A 14,738-nucleotide genomic window follows, 5' to 3' on the forward strand; every position below is an offset into this window, starting at 1 on the left:
TCTTTAATCTTTTGAACAAATGTACAACCCAAAGCATCACACTATGGAAGAAAAAATGGGAAAGGGAGAGGTAGAGGGAGGAATACATATAAGTGTGGAACAGAGGAGTACAATCCCAAAACAAGCTTCAGACCCTCTACCTCTTCAGAATAGAAAATGGCTGCTAAATAATTTTGCACAAAGTGTCAGTGGATCACAGTACAATGAACAAAGGCCATTTCAAAACCAAAAGGGACCCAAAAAGCATATCTGCTCCTGGCACCAAGCCATGAATAAGCCTTACCGATTTGTTGTCTTCCAAAAGTGAGCCTGGTAGATTTTCTTCCATGTTTACTGAAGTCATTTTCAAATAGGTTTGTGGATTAGCAGGACCAACTCAAGCAAGGGCAACAGAATGAATGAAGTGTGGGGACTGACATGCCACAAGGAAGTAAACAGTAAACATAAGGGCTACTCACGCTGCATTTCAAACAATGTTAAGGCAGGCCCATCCAAATGGAAAGCCTGAGATGAACAATCCTTCCTTCCTCAGTAGTTTTCCATTTCAGCAGGCTTTCTGGTCTTTCTCCCAGAGATCCATCAGCTGCCCAAGAAATTGGGTGGGAATACAACACAGCAATTGGAGAAGTCAGCTCTGTCTCCCTCCTCCCCCAGAAATGGCAGAGTCAAAGCCAAAATACAATCAAAGCACACTAGGTGGTGAGCCAGATAGACATTTGATTTTAATGACAAAGTTGGAGAAAATAAGTTGGCAAAAAAAAATAATAATAATTAACAGAAAATACTTTCTTTTTTTTTACAGATATGTATAGAAATTATGATTGATTTGTCTGGTTTCTTAAGGAAAAGAGGAACGGAGGTAAATCTTTTAGCTTCCATGAACATTTACTCTAAGATGCTGACTGCATCTTTTAAGTGTAGGTTCCAGATGAGATCCAACTAGTCCTGGGTCACCTGGGCACCTGATTTCTAGAAGCCAACAGGATTCATCCACAAGTAACTCTGAACGTGCTTTCTCAGCTGTGAACACTGGATTCCGTGTGGTCCTGGAGGGCATCAACTGCAGCTTCTTGTGCAGCTATTTCCTGAGGGATCATACTGCCTCCGGCTACCTGTTCCCTTGTATGGGACCCTGAAGCCACAGATTTTACCACATTGAAAGGGTTGTCACTATACTCATCTACTTGAGGAACTGCTACTTCCGTGATGGATGCATTCGGTATTTCTAGCTGTAGTGGTCCCATCTCCAAGGAACTACACTCAGGAGGGTCACCTGGCTCAGAGAGAGGAGAACATATCTTCTCTTTTTGAACTCCAGATGTCCGTGTGACAAAATCAACAAGGTCTGGAAGGCAAGGAGATGGCCCAAGGGCTAAAGGATTAATTGTTTCTGACTCCAATCTGAGTGAATCTTGTTTCTCTAATTTAGATGTTTCTTCTATTTCCTCAGGCATCATTCCTCCTGCTAACAGGTCCAGGGCCTGGTGTGTTCCCTCTAGATTCCCCAAGCCAAGGCCAACATTTTCTACAGGAAGTCCAGTTTTCGAAACGTTAGGAGCAATCCTCCCAGTTCTGGGATTAGATGAGTTTTGTTCACCCTCTGCTCCAAAGTTCAGCACCAGGGTTTTGGGAGAATCTAAGGGAAACTCAGAAAAGGATGGTACTGGTTCAAAGCCGGTGAGAGTGGAGGGATTATCTCCTAGAGGCGACGCAGAATTTTCTTCACATACTTTCTGAGACAGGGCAACTGGGGATCTATGTGCTGGGTCTACCCGAGTATTGCAGAAATCAACACCTGTATCTCCCAGGCTTCCCAGGGCAGCAAGCTCTTCTACTTTTAAATCTGTAACTTCGAAGTTTTCTAAGGCCTTGCTCTCTATTGTCACTGTTAGTTCTGGATGGACATCTCGAAGCTCCAGAGCTTCTGCTTTTGGTTTCTCTAGGCTCTCCCAGGTTTCTGGCTTCTTGTTCTCATCCCAAACAGTCAGTTTATAGGTCATTTTACCCTGCAAGTCTTTTGATCTTTCTCTCTTCAGTTTGAGGCTTCTATACCTAGAAGTTCTGGAAGCTGATTCTGGTGCTGAATTTTCTAGCCACTCCTCACTACCAGTTGGGACTCCTTGCTTCTGTTCACGGTCTTTCAAGCACATATCTGATCTGTCTGGGGACTGAATAAGCAATCCTGGGGCAGAAATTTTCACATCTTGTGGGTTCTGGAGTAAAGACCTAGCTTCTGACGGAAATGAGTCTATTTTTGCCTTTGTGGAAGAGACAGCTTGCGTCTTCAATTCAGGTACTACTTTACCTTGAGTTTTACTTTCTATTATCAATTTCCTGGACTGTTTAGCCTTTTTGTCAGTCCTATGCGAGTTGGGCTGTTCTACTTCTTCCTCCCACATGCATCTGTTCCCACTGTTCAAATTAGAGTCCTCTACGCTATTGGGTCCAACACTGATATCTGTTCCCTCTCTCACTGTCCTTTCAGAGAGTTTCACTCCTCCTTCTTTTAGTTCAGTGCTTGTCTCTACTTCACTTTTCCCACAATCCTTAGATTGGTGGAGCTCCTGGCTTTGTTGCTTACTAGATTCCACAAGGTGGGTTTCTACCAACTTCTGAGATTTCATAGTATGACACTGTGTATCTGACACCTCAGAGGCTGGCTCCACACCTGGTGGCCCAGGGTCTCCCAGGTCAAGTTCAATTTTCCTCACTGGAGCTACATCCTTATTAGCATCACTCTGGAAGGAACCAGAAGCCCACTTGGCCAAAGTCTCTGTCTTTGGGGTAATAGTTTCATAAGGCCTGTTTTGGCACAACCTTGTCAGAGGCTGCAGGAAGCCATAGCTGCTGCCTCTGTTTTTTGAATCTACACTTTCTACAGCTGACAATCTTCCTAGGGACACCAGAGGTTTTGAAACGGGCTTTTCAGAGTTGCTGACGAAAGGAGCAGAGACCAAATTTCTACCTGAAGGCAACTCCTCTTGGGATACACTGCTGTTCAAAGTAGAAGTGGAAGAGGTATCTGAATTTTCAGCTCTATTTTCCCCGTTGGCCAATGGACCACCACTCAGCTTAGTCTCAGGGGCTCCTTTTCCACCACTACTGTAGAATATGTCATACAGATCCTTAGCATTGGCTGTGGCTAAGCATGAATTTCGCTTTTCCAATTTTTTGGCTTGTTCACTGAACACACTTGAGAGGGGAGGTGGAGGACGCACCAACACAGAGAATAGGGTCTGGTCCCGGTCACTCTCACTCACTCCAGGAGCCGTCTCATCAGAAGGAATGGCAGTAGGCTGTGCTGAGGCCATGATGGCTACCGGTAACACTGGGTTCAAAATGTTAGGACCCAGGAAGCCAGGGATGACAGTGTGAGATACAGCTGGGTTTGATTTCACTGGAGCCAAAACAGCATTTGCTTGGGCAGGAGAGGGGGCAGCTGGATGAGGTATAACTGGAGGTGGTGGAGGTGGCGGTGGAGGTGGAGGTGGAGGAGGTGGTAGCATTTGTTCAGGTATATGTGATGGCTCATTCTTTTCAGCCAGCACCATTTTTTCTTCTGGAGACCCTTTCAAAATCACCTCTTCCCCTCCAAATGCTTTAGAGATGATGTCGGGAGGCAAGAGGAGATCAGCTGAAGACTCTTTAACCACTGGCAGAGGCTTAGCAGTGGTTCCAGAAGACTTGATGGATAGAAAGGTGTTAAGCGGAGCTGGCTTGCTTACTGTGGCTGAACCTGATTTGCGGAGGACTGTGGATGGGATGGGCAGGTTGGGTCGGATCTTAGTCTGGGTTGAAGTTGTCACTACAGGCATCCAAGGACTAGTATGTGCAACAACAGTTTTCCCAGAGAGTTTGATTTTGATAGGCTTTGTCTTTCCAGGATCAGCTTTGCCATCCTCTTTGTCCTTACCACTTTCCACAATCTCTTCTTTGGGAATACTTGGGATCACTAAACTTTTTTCCTCCTCTTTTTCTGGCTTCTTCCAGCTGAATTTCCCGAAAGAGGAAGATATTGGTGGTTCTTTCTTTATTTCCTCTTTTAACTGGAGTTTGATGCTAGGCCTCTTTCTATTTTCAGCCTTTTCAGGGGAGTTTCCACCCTCAGAAAGCTGGTCCTCTAATTCCTCAGACACCCTGTCATCCTCCTTTACTTCCTTCATAATCTTTGCCTGTTTTTCTTTCTTCTCTTCCTTCGGTCTCTCACTGAACTTGCGCTTCAGCTCACTCTGCCGCCGCCGTTCTGTCTCTAGAACCACGGCCAAGCCAGCCTGGCGGTCCAGATTCCGTCGCTCCTCATACAATGGGTTTTCAACCACGTATTTCTAGGGAAGAGAAAAGATAAAGGCTCAGTAACTGGGCAAAATATTTTAAGAGAGAAAATTTGGCCCTACCACTATTAGAACTCATTTCATGAAAATTCTGAGTCACCTTCCTCAAGGATAAATGGTCCTCTCAGGTTAGCATTTCTTACTAGGATTGAGAACTTCCTTGTGGTTATACAGAATTTGAAGTGTTAAGGACTTTTTCTTGCTCTGAGCTTGACAACATCAAAAGGATTACTGCAGAAAGTGGGAAAACTCCATAGGCTACTACAAAGACCAACCTTATATTTCTCATTGTGTTGATAACCCTTCACGTGTTGCTCTCCAGAAATTGGATCCCCCAAAAATTCCTCACAGAGCTGGCAGTAATATCCAGTGATGGGAATCAGAAACTCAGAGCCTGCAAGAAGTGGAACAAAGTCAAGAAAGTAAGTCATTTCTACCCAAGATGACAGCAACCAAAGGAAATCCCACTTCCCTTTTGCAGTGAAATGATTAACAGTATAAAGGATTTTACTCACTTTCAAGTCAGAAGGAGCATTTAGAATCTCAATGGTATGTTTTTCCAACTTAAAACCTGAACTCAGGACCTCTATCCCTTCTACATTTTGGGAATACTAACTGGTTAATCCCCTAACTGGTTAATTTAGGAGTTTTCTGTGCCAGACTCATTTCTGTTGCTGATTCTCCTCAAATTCCAACTATCTTAGGAGAATTAAAAAGCCCAGCACCATTTGTATGAGAATCTCTCACGTTAGTATTAATTACTTAGGAATTTATCTTTTACAGATACCAAGGATGTAGAAGCACTGACTACTTACAAAGGTAAGAAACTGAGAAGTTTAAAGACAAAGACACTTTCTATTTCTCAACTTAGCCCCTAATAACAACTATTCAAAAGTATTTTATAGTTCTTAGTGGAAAAGGCAGTCATTCTGCACCTCTTACTGTTCTTTTTCACCTGGATTTCAAATAAGGTTTTGGTGCATAAGTCAGTAGTGAAGAAAGTCATATTTTAGTCCATGTGCTGTCGAAGTGAGCACAAAGAAAGTTTTATTTTTAGAGTGGTATGTGTGTGTTTAACATCTGTTAGATTGTTGGCCATATGGGTAGAGATTGTTCCTGTCTTATAGCTCTCTTTATTTCTTTAGGACCTAGTTGTGCACATGGAATGCAATCTTCCAGCTTTGCTAAAAGTAATGGTTATGTCTCACTCTATACTGCTTCCTTGCACCTTAGTTCAGGGATACCTCTTCCCTGACTGAATGTAAAGAAACCACAAAAATGGCAGGGAGGAAACTTACCTTTTGCAGGAACAGTTATCTTGTCAGTGCGCTTTACAGCATCTTGCTTGGCTTCATTCTGGGTCTTTGAAGCCCAAGGTCTGTTGTAGGGATCCAGTGTCTATTTGCAAGAGGCAGAGGCGCTCACACACAGCACTAAAATCTCAATGACCCACTTTTCTTTTTCTCCCCAACAACCAGGGGGGACAGAAGCCCCCAGCTGCCCACCCCCACCCACTCTGCCAACTGTTTAAATGGAAATCACCTGTGGAAAAGGTAAACATATGTTAGAGCAAGTACTAGTAATGGATAAAATGAAACAAATAATCAGGTACTCAAGGAATTAAAAGAGGCAGCAGCCTCACTTACACTTGCCATGGTGTTTAGTTACAGGCAGGTCCCCTGGACTGAGCCCTGGGGATGGTGTCTCCTTTGTTGGTACCTCTTGGCTCTTCAGATTGGGGCTCCTGCCCATATGAGAATGTTTCATTTTCCAGCTTTGTAATACAGATGGGGGTATAGGAGTTTGAGGGGAAGGAGGGCAAGAATGGAAATAACAGAGGGCAAGATACCTACCTGTGTGTGCTTCTTATTGTGCATATGGGTGAAGAAGTCAAACATGGTCCCACAGATGGTGTTGCAGTCTTTGCACCAGTGATTGCCAGCATCGTAATACTCATAGGCAGCAACGGGCTGATCAGACTGCTTAGCTGGCTGGGGGCTCTCAGCAGGCTTGGGGCTCTTAGTACGGGAATTCTCATTGTTTACCTTTGATTCCTAGAGGGGGAAAAAACCTGTACTAAGAAGGAATTCAAGACAATCTAGATCTGTCTTCCCTCAGAAAAAGCAGGTAGCTACCACAATAACGGAAATAGGACTGTATGATCATATTTCCAGTGCCTAAAGCTGCACAAACTGGGAAAAACCCCATGAGAAATCTGTCTGCAAGACTCAAAGAGAATTAATTTGACTCCAGTGTCATGTCATTATGAAGAATAAATCATAATGACAATATATTTACTTATATATCCGAAAATATCTAAAAGAATACTCAGGATTATGGAAACACTGGCTGCCTCTGGGGAGGGACGTAGAGAACAAGAGTGGATAGGAATCTTCTATAGTATCACCTTTGGTAGATGTTAAATGTGTTACCTATACAACTAAATACATTAGTTAAGTTTATCAACCATGATGACAACTAGAAGGGAAGAGGAAATGGAAAAGGTAATTGACAGATTAAGCAAGTGAACAAAAAAATCAAACCAGATGATAGTGAATTCTCTCATCACAGACACATCCAGTACCGAAAACTAGAGAACAAGGCTGGCATAGATAAAAGGGATAGTCATCTATTTAGGATAACTTACAGGAAATCTGGGTAAAATGTTTCTAACTGCCTAAAATGTCACCATTAGAATTTAACATCTTTCAGTTAACATGAATCCTCTTTTAAAATATATCAACTCTCCAACATTAAGTGATCAATAATAAATAATATGAATTCACTTTTCAGCAAGCTGAGAACAAGGTATTCAGGAAATGAGAATTCTGGATAATACTGGGGACTGAGGCACATACAAAATATAATTCTAGAACACAGAGAAGGTGAGCATGAAGGAGGTTCCATAGACACGATCAGGGAATGGAGCACCTGGAATATTGGCTGGTGGGGAAAGGAAGACTAAATGGAGAAAGGGAAACAACTGAGATTTCAACGATAACTTTTCCCTTTTACAGTCCTATTCAAGGGTCACTAAAGAGATCATATCCAGCAGGTAAGGGATGGGCATATGCATACACTGCTGGTGAGTGTTAACTGATACCACCTTTCCAGAAGATAATTGAGGAACACATATTATATACCTCAAAATTCTTTATACCTTTGACCAAGCAATTCTATTCCATAATATTTATCCTTAGGAAATTAGGTCAAACCACAGGTGATTTAACTGGTTAGATTTGTTATCCATACAACAATAAAAATAAGGTTGCTAAAATGATATTACAGAAGTCTATTTATTGACATGGAAAGATAGTCATGAAATACTACAAGAGCAGATACTTTCGGACTGTGGTGTTGGAGAAGATGCTTCAGAGTCTCCTGGACTGCAAGCAGATCAAGCCAGTCAATTCTCAAGGAAATCAACCCTAAATATTCATTGAAAGGACTGATGCTGAAGTTCCAATATTCTGGTCATGTAATGCAAAGAGTTGACTCACTGGAAAAAGCCCCATTGCTGGGAAAGATTGAAGACAAAAGGAGAAGTGGTGGCAGAGAATGAGATGGTTAGATAGCATCACCAACTCAATGGACATGAATGTGAGCAACTATCACCCACTCACTAACTCTGGGAGACAGTGAAGACAAAAAAGCCTGGCATGCTGTAGTCCATGGGGTTGCAAAGAGTCAACGTGACTTAGCAACTGAACAACAACGAAATAACAAAATAGATTTGAATAGGACTTCCCTGGTGGTACAGTGGATAAGAATCTGCCTGCCAATGTAGGGAACACCAGTTCAATCTCTGGTCTGGGAAGATTCCACAAGCTGTGGAACAACTAAACCCATGCACTGAGCACTCCAGGGTCCGTGAGCCACAACTGCTGAGCCTGTGTGCCCTGGAGACCATGCTCCACAAGAGAAGTCACCATCATGAGAAGCCCAAGAATGACAATGAAGAGTAGCCCCCATTTGCCACAACTAGAGAAAACCTGTGCACAACAACAAAGAGCCAGTGCAACCAATTTTTTTTAAAAAACACAAATCTATTAAAAGATGTATTTGAATAATCAATACAGATATGTGACTAGGCACAGAATGTCAAATGTCACTTTATCCAAAAGACTTTCCCTAACTACTCCATATTCCTTAGCCTGTTTTTGACTGAACCACCACCACCACCACCAACTACATAGTTCCCTTTTATACTTCCCATATCTAAACACTGTCTGGCACTTTTTTGGAGACCAAGAAGTATTTAGTAAATGAATGAACAGAAGAAGGTAATTTGGAATAATACACACCAACTCATTAGTAACAACTGTGTCTAAGTGAATGGAACTGTGGAAATGTGCGTGTGTTTACTTTTATGAAATGAGCTATTTAAGAGAAAGAAAATCAAACTAACCATGCATTTTAAAAAGAGGCAAAGAAAGAAGAAAGATCAAAGACAGGTAGGAAACAGAGTTTGCAGAGACAACATTCCTTATTGTTGAAATGAAAATCGAATTGCAACATATTCTTGTTAACTTCAGAGAACATTCTCTCACTCAAGTCAAGATGATAGTTTATCATGGGGTTGGTGCCTAAACGGAACCCCAAAGAATGTATAAGTCAACTACAAGCTCTTCTCCCATCAAAGGCCCTGAACTCAATGGTCCTGGTATAAAACAGTCCTACCTGGTTGAGAAAGAGAACTCTCCCAGGAAAACATAAAAAAATTAGAGCTTGGCTGACAGAGAATACAGAGTATCTTCTTCTCTAACCCCAATATTAACTGACCATTTACTATGTACTAGACATAATGGATGCCATGGGAAAACACAAAAATAAGTTATACTCTGTTATTCTCAAGAAGCTCTCATTTAGTGCAAGAGACAAGCATGAAATCAGGCATGAGTTTAATCATGCTTTCAGTAAGACAGAATGAAATACATTTTATAAAAGAACAAAGTAATTTATTGTGGGAATGCTAAAAAAGGTCTGACTCAATCACAGTGGAATTCAGGAATTCTTCACAGAGGAGGGGAGTATTCAAGTTGGGCCTTAGTGGATGAGTAGGGTTGGGAGAAAGATTATTCCAGGCTAAGAGGATTATTAAGGATTTCCTGAGAGCTATCTATTTGCTATGTGGCAGGCACTGAGCTGTGTACTGGGGACTATACTGGGGAATGAGACAGATACGGTCCCTGATCCCCTGAACCTTAAAATCTAATTGGGGAACACATGGAGTAATATAATTACAAGGCCATAAATGCTAAGAAGGAAAATGTAGGTATGAGAGTGTGTATGAGGCAAATTTAACAACCTGGGAAATCAAGAAAGGAAGTCAGGGAAATAATTTAAACTGCGATCTGAGGATGAATTTGAGTTAGAACACAGGATAAGAAAAGTAGTAGTTAGTAGGAGGAGAGGACACAAAGACATTAAAGATGATGAAACATTTATGGAATGAAAATGCCAGTAATGAAATTACAGAGAGCAAAAGAAAAATAAGATTTGAAATGAGGCTGAAGAGGTAGGCAAAGTAGTATCATAATCATTGGCTGAATGTGGAGAAAAAATTAAGGGAGTAGCAGTATAAGCAAAAGTTGAAGGTGGCTTGAACTTGGATGGCAACAGAGATGATGAGATGAATGCAACTGAGATTTATTCTGGATGGAGAACTGGCAGACTCTGTGATCGCATAAAGCAGTTAGGAAGGGGGAGCACTAAGAATGCATTTCCAGTTGTTGGCACAAAAACTGTTGGACAGTAATGTCATTCACTGAGACAGGTAATAAATAGTAGAGGAAGAAAGATCAGAGGGAGGCTGGGCACAATCTTAGTTTAATTTAGAATACATTGACTTTAAGGTGTTTGAGACAATCAAGTGGAAATAGTGAGTAGTCTGTTGGACACACAGACTTGAACCTTATAAGAATCACCTGAGCTAGAATATAAAACTGAAAGTTGTCAATATGGTATTTCAGCATAGGACTGAATGAAATGACCTAAGGAAAAAGCAGAATTCTGGAGACCTGAGCTAGAACTGAGTCCTAAAGAACTAAAATATTCAAAGATCAGGAAATTAAGCAGAGCAGCTAACATACAAGAAGGAAAAGAAATGTGATGGGACCCAAAGGAAGAAAACAGTTTTTCAGAGACAGTGGTTCCTTGTATCAAATACTGATTTAAGAACTGAAATTTGAGGCTGTTCAACATGGTGGTGACCTTGTTGCTAAACATGAACCAAAACGGCATTTCAAGTTGTGAGAAGACTAGAAGCTGGACTGAAGTGAGTTAAGGTATAAATGCTAGATCCAGAACATGGAGGGCCCAGAATTCTACTTTGGAGGCAATGGGGAACTGCTAAAATTCTGAAGGACAGTACCCTGATCTAAACTATGTTTTACAAAAATAACTAGCAAGAGTAAGAACAGATTGGAAAAGGAAGCTAAGAAAATGGTTAGTTAGAAGACTGCTTTAGGAGTCCATGGAAATAAAAATACAATAGAAATGGAAAAGCTGAGTTGTTACCTTGCTATTGGAAGAGGAGTTTGAGGATGACGACACTTTTTCTGGGCTCTTGGATTTTTCTGCTTTCCCAGTCTTCTCTGTAGGCTCCCTACTGTCACTTGAAGACTTCTGAGATTTATCAGAAATGTTAATTCCCAAGATCTGAGCCACTTTGTCCAGTTCAGACTGCTTTTTTTCTGCCTCTTCTGCCTCTTGTCGAAGTTCTGCAATGTCCTTCATAATGTTATCCTGAAGCCGACTCACCTCTACTAGGAGTGGATCTTTGTGACCATCCTTCTCCCTTCGTTTCTTACGCAGCATTTCCCCTGAGTAGTCAAATGTCAACAGAAAGAAACACAGGAAAGTTAACAAGTCATTTTTCAGTCATAAATACTAATTCTTAATTAAGACTTTATGCTCACAAAATCTCTCTCCATGAAATATCTAAAAGCAGGTGAGACTTGCCCTCCACATGGGCCAGCTCCTATGAAAGTAAAGATTGAGTGATTACATTATCTCTTAGGTAGGGGTTATTAGCTAAAGATCTATGGACAGGTTTCAAAGAGAGACTCCACGTATCCCTAAAAGGGTATATACAAGTTTATGTGCATGTGTCCTCCAAAAAGGTTAATGTATGCTGTAACTGTAACTGTAATACATGAATTCTATAGCTGTCCTCTTCAGAGAACCAAATAATTATTCACATATTTGACTTTATCTGATTTAAGGACCCTTCACCAACACATCCACTGAGTTTTAGATTTTGCCTTAACTTCACCTGATGTTATTTATTTCAAACTTCATAGTCTCATGAATTAATCCTCACAGGATTAATAACTAAGCTTCTCATCCCTAAAAAGTCCAAAGCCAAACAAGAAATTACATCTTCTCCCACTCTCTGCTCTTCTGCTATCACCAAGCTGTAATATTTTATGTTCTTTCCTTAGTGTATATGTGAAATCCTAAAAGCACTGGTGAAGGTGTACTCAACAGAGACATAACGGAACATCTTTCTGTACACATCTTTTTGTGTACACCCACAAATCAAAATATGATAGGGATACATCAAAAGGACAGAAGACATGTATAAACCTATGGCTGATTTGTGTTGATGTATGGCAGAAACCAATACACCACTGTAAAGCAATTATCATCCAATTAAAAATAACTTTAAAAAAAGGGACACAGGAGCCAACTTTAAAGGGGCTCTCATTGACCAAATTTGGGGCAATTTGAGCATAAAGATAAATAATAATAGTAAAATATTATATAAATGGATAAATGGGGGAGGAGGAGTGGGTAGAAAGCTCCTCCTCATAGTAGCTGCTGCTGTCAAGTCGCTTCAGTCATGTCTGACTCTGTGCGACCTCATAGACGGCAGCCTACCAGGCTCCCTTGTCCCTGGGATTCTCCAGGCAAGAACACTGGAGTGGGTTGCCATTTCCTTCTCCAATGCAGGAAAGTGAAAAGTGAAAGGGAAGTCGCTCAGTCGTGTCGACTCTTAGCAATCCCATGGGCTGTAGCCTACCAGGCTCCTCCGTCCATGGGATTTTCCAGGCAAGAGTACTGGACTGGGGTGAAGAAAGCTAACCAATTAAGGTAAATGGAATGATGAAATTAGAAAATTACTATGTAACAATCGATAACTGATTTGGACAAGAAATCATCAATGAATACTAAAACTAGTGGACCAAAGTCTGAGGAGCAACTGAGTATTTACACAGTCTCAAAGTATTCCCCCCTATAAGATACTTATTAATTGAAAAGGGTAAAATAGTAACCTTACAGTGGAGAAACTTGGCAGACATCATCTTAACCAAATGATCAAAGCTGACATCACCAGTATGGGACAAATCAACACCTGATATGAACTTAGCATCATTTCTGTGATGTTCCTGTGCTAAAATGCACAACATGAATTTAATCATAAGGAAACATCAGACAAATCAAAATTAGAGGACATTCTACAAAACGTGATCTCCTCTCAAGATTTGGGAACTGTTACAGATTAAAGGAGACTAAAAGAACATGACAACTGAATGCAATGCATAATCTTTAATTTTCTTTTGCTTCAGGACATCATTGGAACAATTGATAAAATATGAGTAACATCTGTAGACTAGTATTTACTGTTAATTTTCTAATTTGGTAAGTGTACTATGGTTATACAAGTGAATTCTTGTAGTCAGAAGAGACACACTTGGGACCTTTCTGGCAGTCCAGGAGTTAGAACTCCCCACTTCCATTGCAGGAGACACAGTTGGGGAACTAAGACCCCAATCCCTGGTTGGGGGACTAAGATCCCACATGCTGCACAGGGCAGCCAAAAAATTTTTAAATATTTTAAAAAAGAAGAAGATACACATTTAAGTCTTTAGGACTAAAGGAGTACCGTTCTACAACTTACTCTTAAATAGTTCAGGAAAGATTACACTCACACCCACACACACAATTGAGAGAGAAAAACAAATACAGCAAATATGGTAAAATGCTAATAATCATGGAAAACACCTGGGAATTCTTTACACTACTAATGCAACTTTTCTATAAGTCTAATTATATCAAAAATTTTTTGAAAGTGAAGCTTCAATGTCAATGAACCTGTTTGAGAGTCCCCAAAGCTCTTCATTTGGATCTCTTACTAAAGTTACAACAAAAGGGCAGACTAGGAGTGTCTGATACCTTGCTGTTTATGAAGCCGCTCCAACTCAGTTCTAAGATAGTACATCTTCTTCTGGCGAGCTTCACGGTCACTTTTCAGCTTTTCCCTCTCTTCAATAACCTGCAAAATAAAAAATGGTAGCAGACCCTTTAGCCTACAACATCCCCCCTTTTCCATTGTTCTTTTCCAGAAACCCTCATACTAGATAATATCTGAACGCAAGAATACAAACACCTGCACACAGAGGCTCTGACTTTGTAACGAAGATATTTCACTCCAATTCAAGTTCCAGAATAGAATTATCCTTTCCAGAACTCTACTGATTGGAAACTAGTATTGTTGTAGAAGCACTACACTATTAGATAGTAGTTCTGAGTCCAAAAGGAACCATCAAGAAGGGAACAAATATGTGTTGTGGATGAAGCATTGTGTTAGTTGCGTTATATGTATCATCTTATTTAATCATGATATTATCTGTTTCACAGTAAGAAAACTGAGGTTGCAAAAGACTAAGTAACATACCAAAGATCATATAGTAAGATGATTTAAAATCCAGGTATATATGCCCTAAAGCCTCTGATCTTTCAACTATACTACTATCACCTAATAGGAAAAACAAATATGGCTTGTCCATAAGGAACTCAAGTGAAAACCCTGTGTACTGTTAGCCCTGACTTTAGTAATAGGTTCTTAAAGGTAAAGGAAAGGAACAGCGCTAATCTTCAGAGTATCTCTGCAGTCTTAGGTTTTGTCGTATGGAAGTTCTTCTCCTCTTTCCCAAAAGACTTCAAAAAAACAAAAAAACACAAAACACTCAAGTACAATGGAAAATTAAGAGGTGTTTTTGATCTTCTCAAGGATTAGCTAAATTTCTTTTAAACTGGAAAAAAATCAGATTAGCCTTCCAATTTTACCTTTTCTATTTTTCTCCTCAGGTCTTATTTTATTAGCAAACCAAATTAACACATATTACAATTTTATGGTCCTTAGGTCACTGTGTTTAACAAAGTGAGTTGTTAGCTATCTAGTACCTTTAAAATCAACAGTATATATTAATTTTTCTATTCAAAATTCTATTCTGTATTTCTCATCTCTATGTAATTTTTACCTACTGCTTTAAAACATCTAAATTATTATATCTTTACCCCAGCCACTGCTTGCTTTCTATAGTCAAGGAACCCAATGAACCTTGACAGTATAAAAACTACTTTAAAAAAGTGTCATAAAATATATTATTATTCCTGGAC

At 40.4% G+C, this 14,738-nt stretch overlaps 1 protein-coding gene across 1 annotated transcript in view; it reads right to left on the minus strand.

Annotated features, from left to right (window-relative positions):
* Positions 1 to 14,738, minus strand: part of ZNF318 (zinc finger protein 318) — a 27,057-nt gene continuing 12,319 nt past the window's right edge. The window contains exons 5-10 of the mRNA XM_068994331.1: positions 13,512 to 13,611; positions 10,851 to 11,155; positions 6,185 to 6,385; positions 5,630 to 5,729; positions 4,607 to 4,725; positions 1 to 4,325 (exon numbers count right to left, since the gene is read on the minus strand). Of these exons, the coding sequence (XP_068850432.1) occupies positions 1,017 to 4,325; positions 4,607 to 4,725; positions 5,630 to 5,729; positions 6,185 to 6,385; positions 10,851 to 11,155; positions 13,512 to 13,611 (4,134 nt within the window). The 3' untranslated portion in view covers positions 1 to 1,016. The remainder of the gene's footprint in view (positions 4,326 to 4,606; positions 4,726 to 5,629; positions 5,730 to 6,184; positions 6,386 to 10,850; positions 11,156 to 13,511; positions 13,612 to 14,738) is intronic.

The sequence above is a fragment of the Capricornis sumatraensis genome, chromosome 22 (assembly GCF_032405125.1).
Source record: "Capricornis sumatraensis isolate serow.1 chromosome 22, serow.2, whole genome shotgun sequence".
NCBI classification, from domain to species: domain Eukaryota; kingdom Metazoa; phylum Chordata; class Mammalia; order Artiodactyla; family Bovidae; genus Capricornis; species Capricornis sumatraensis.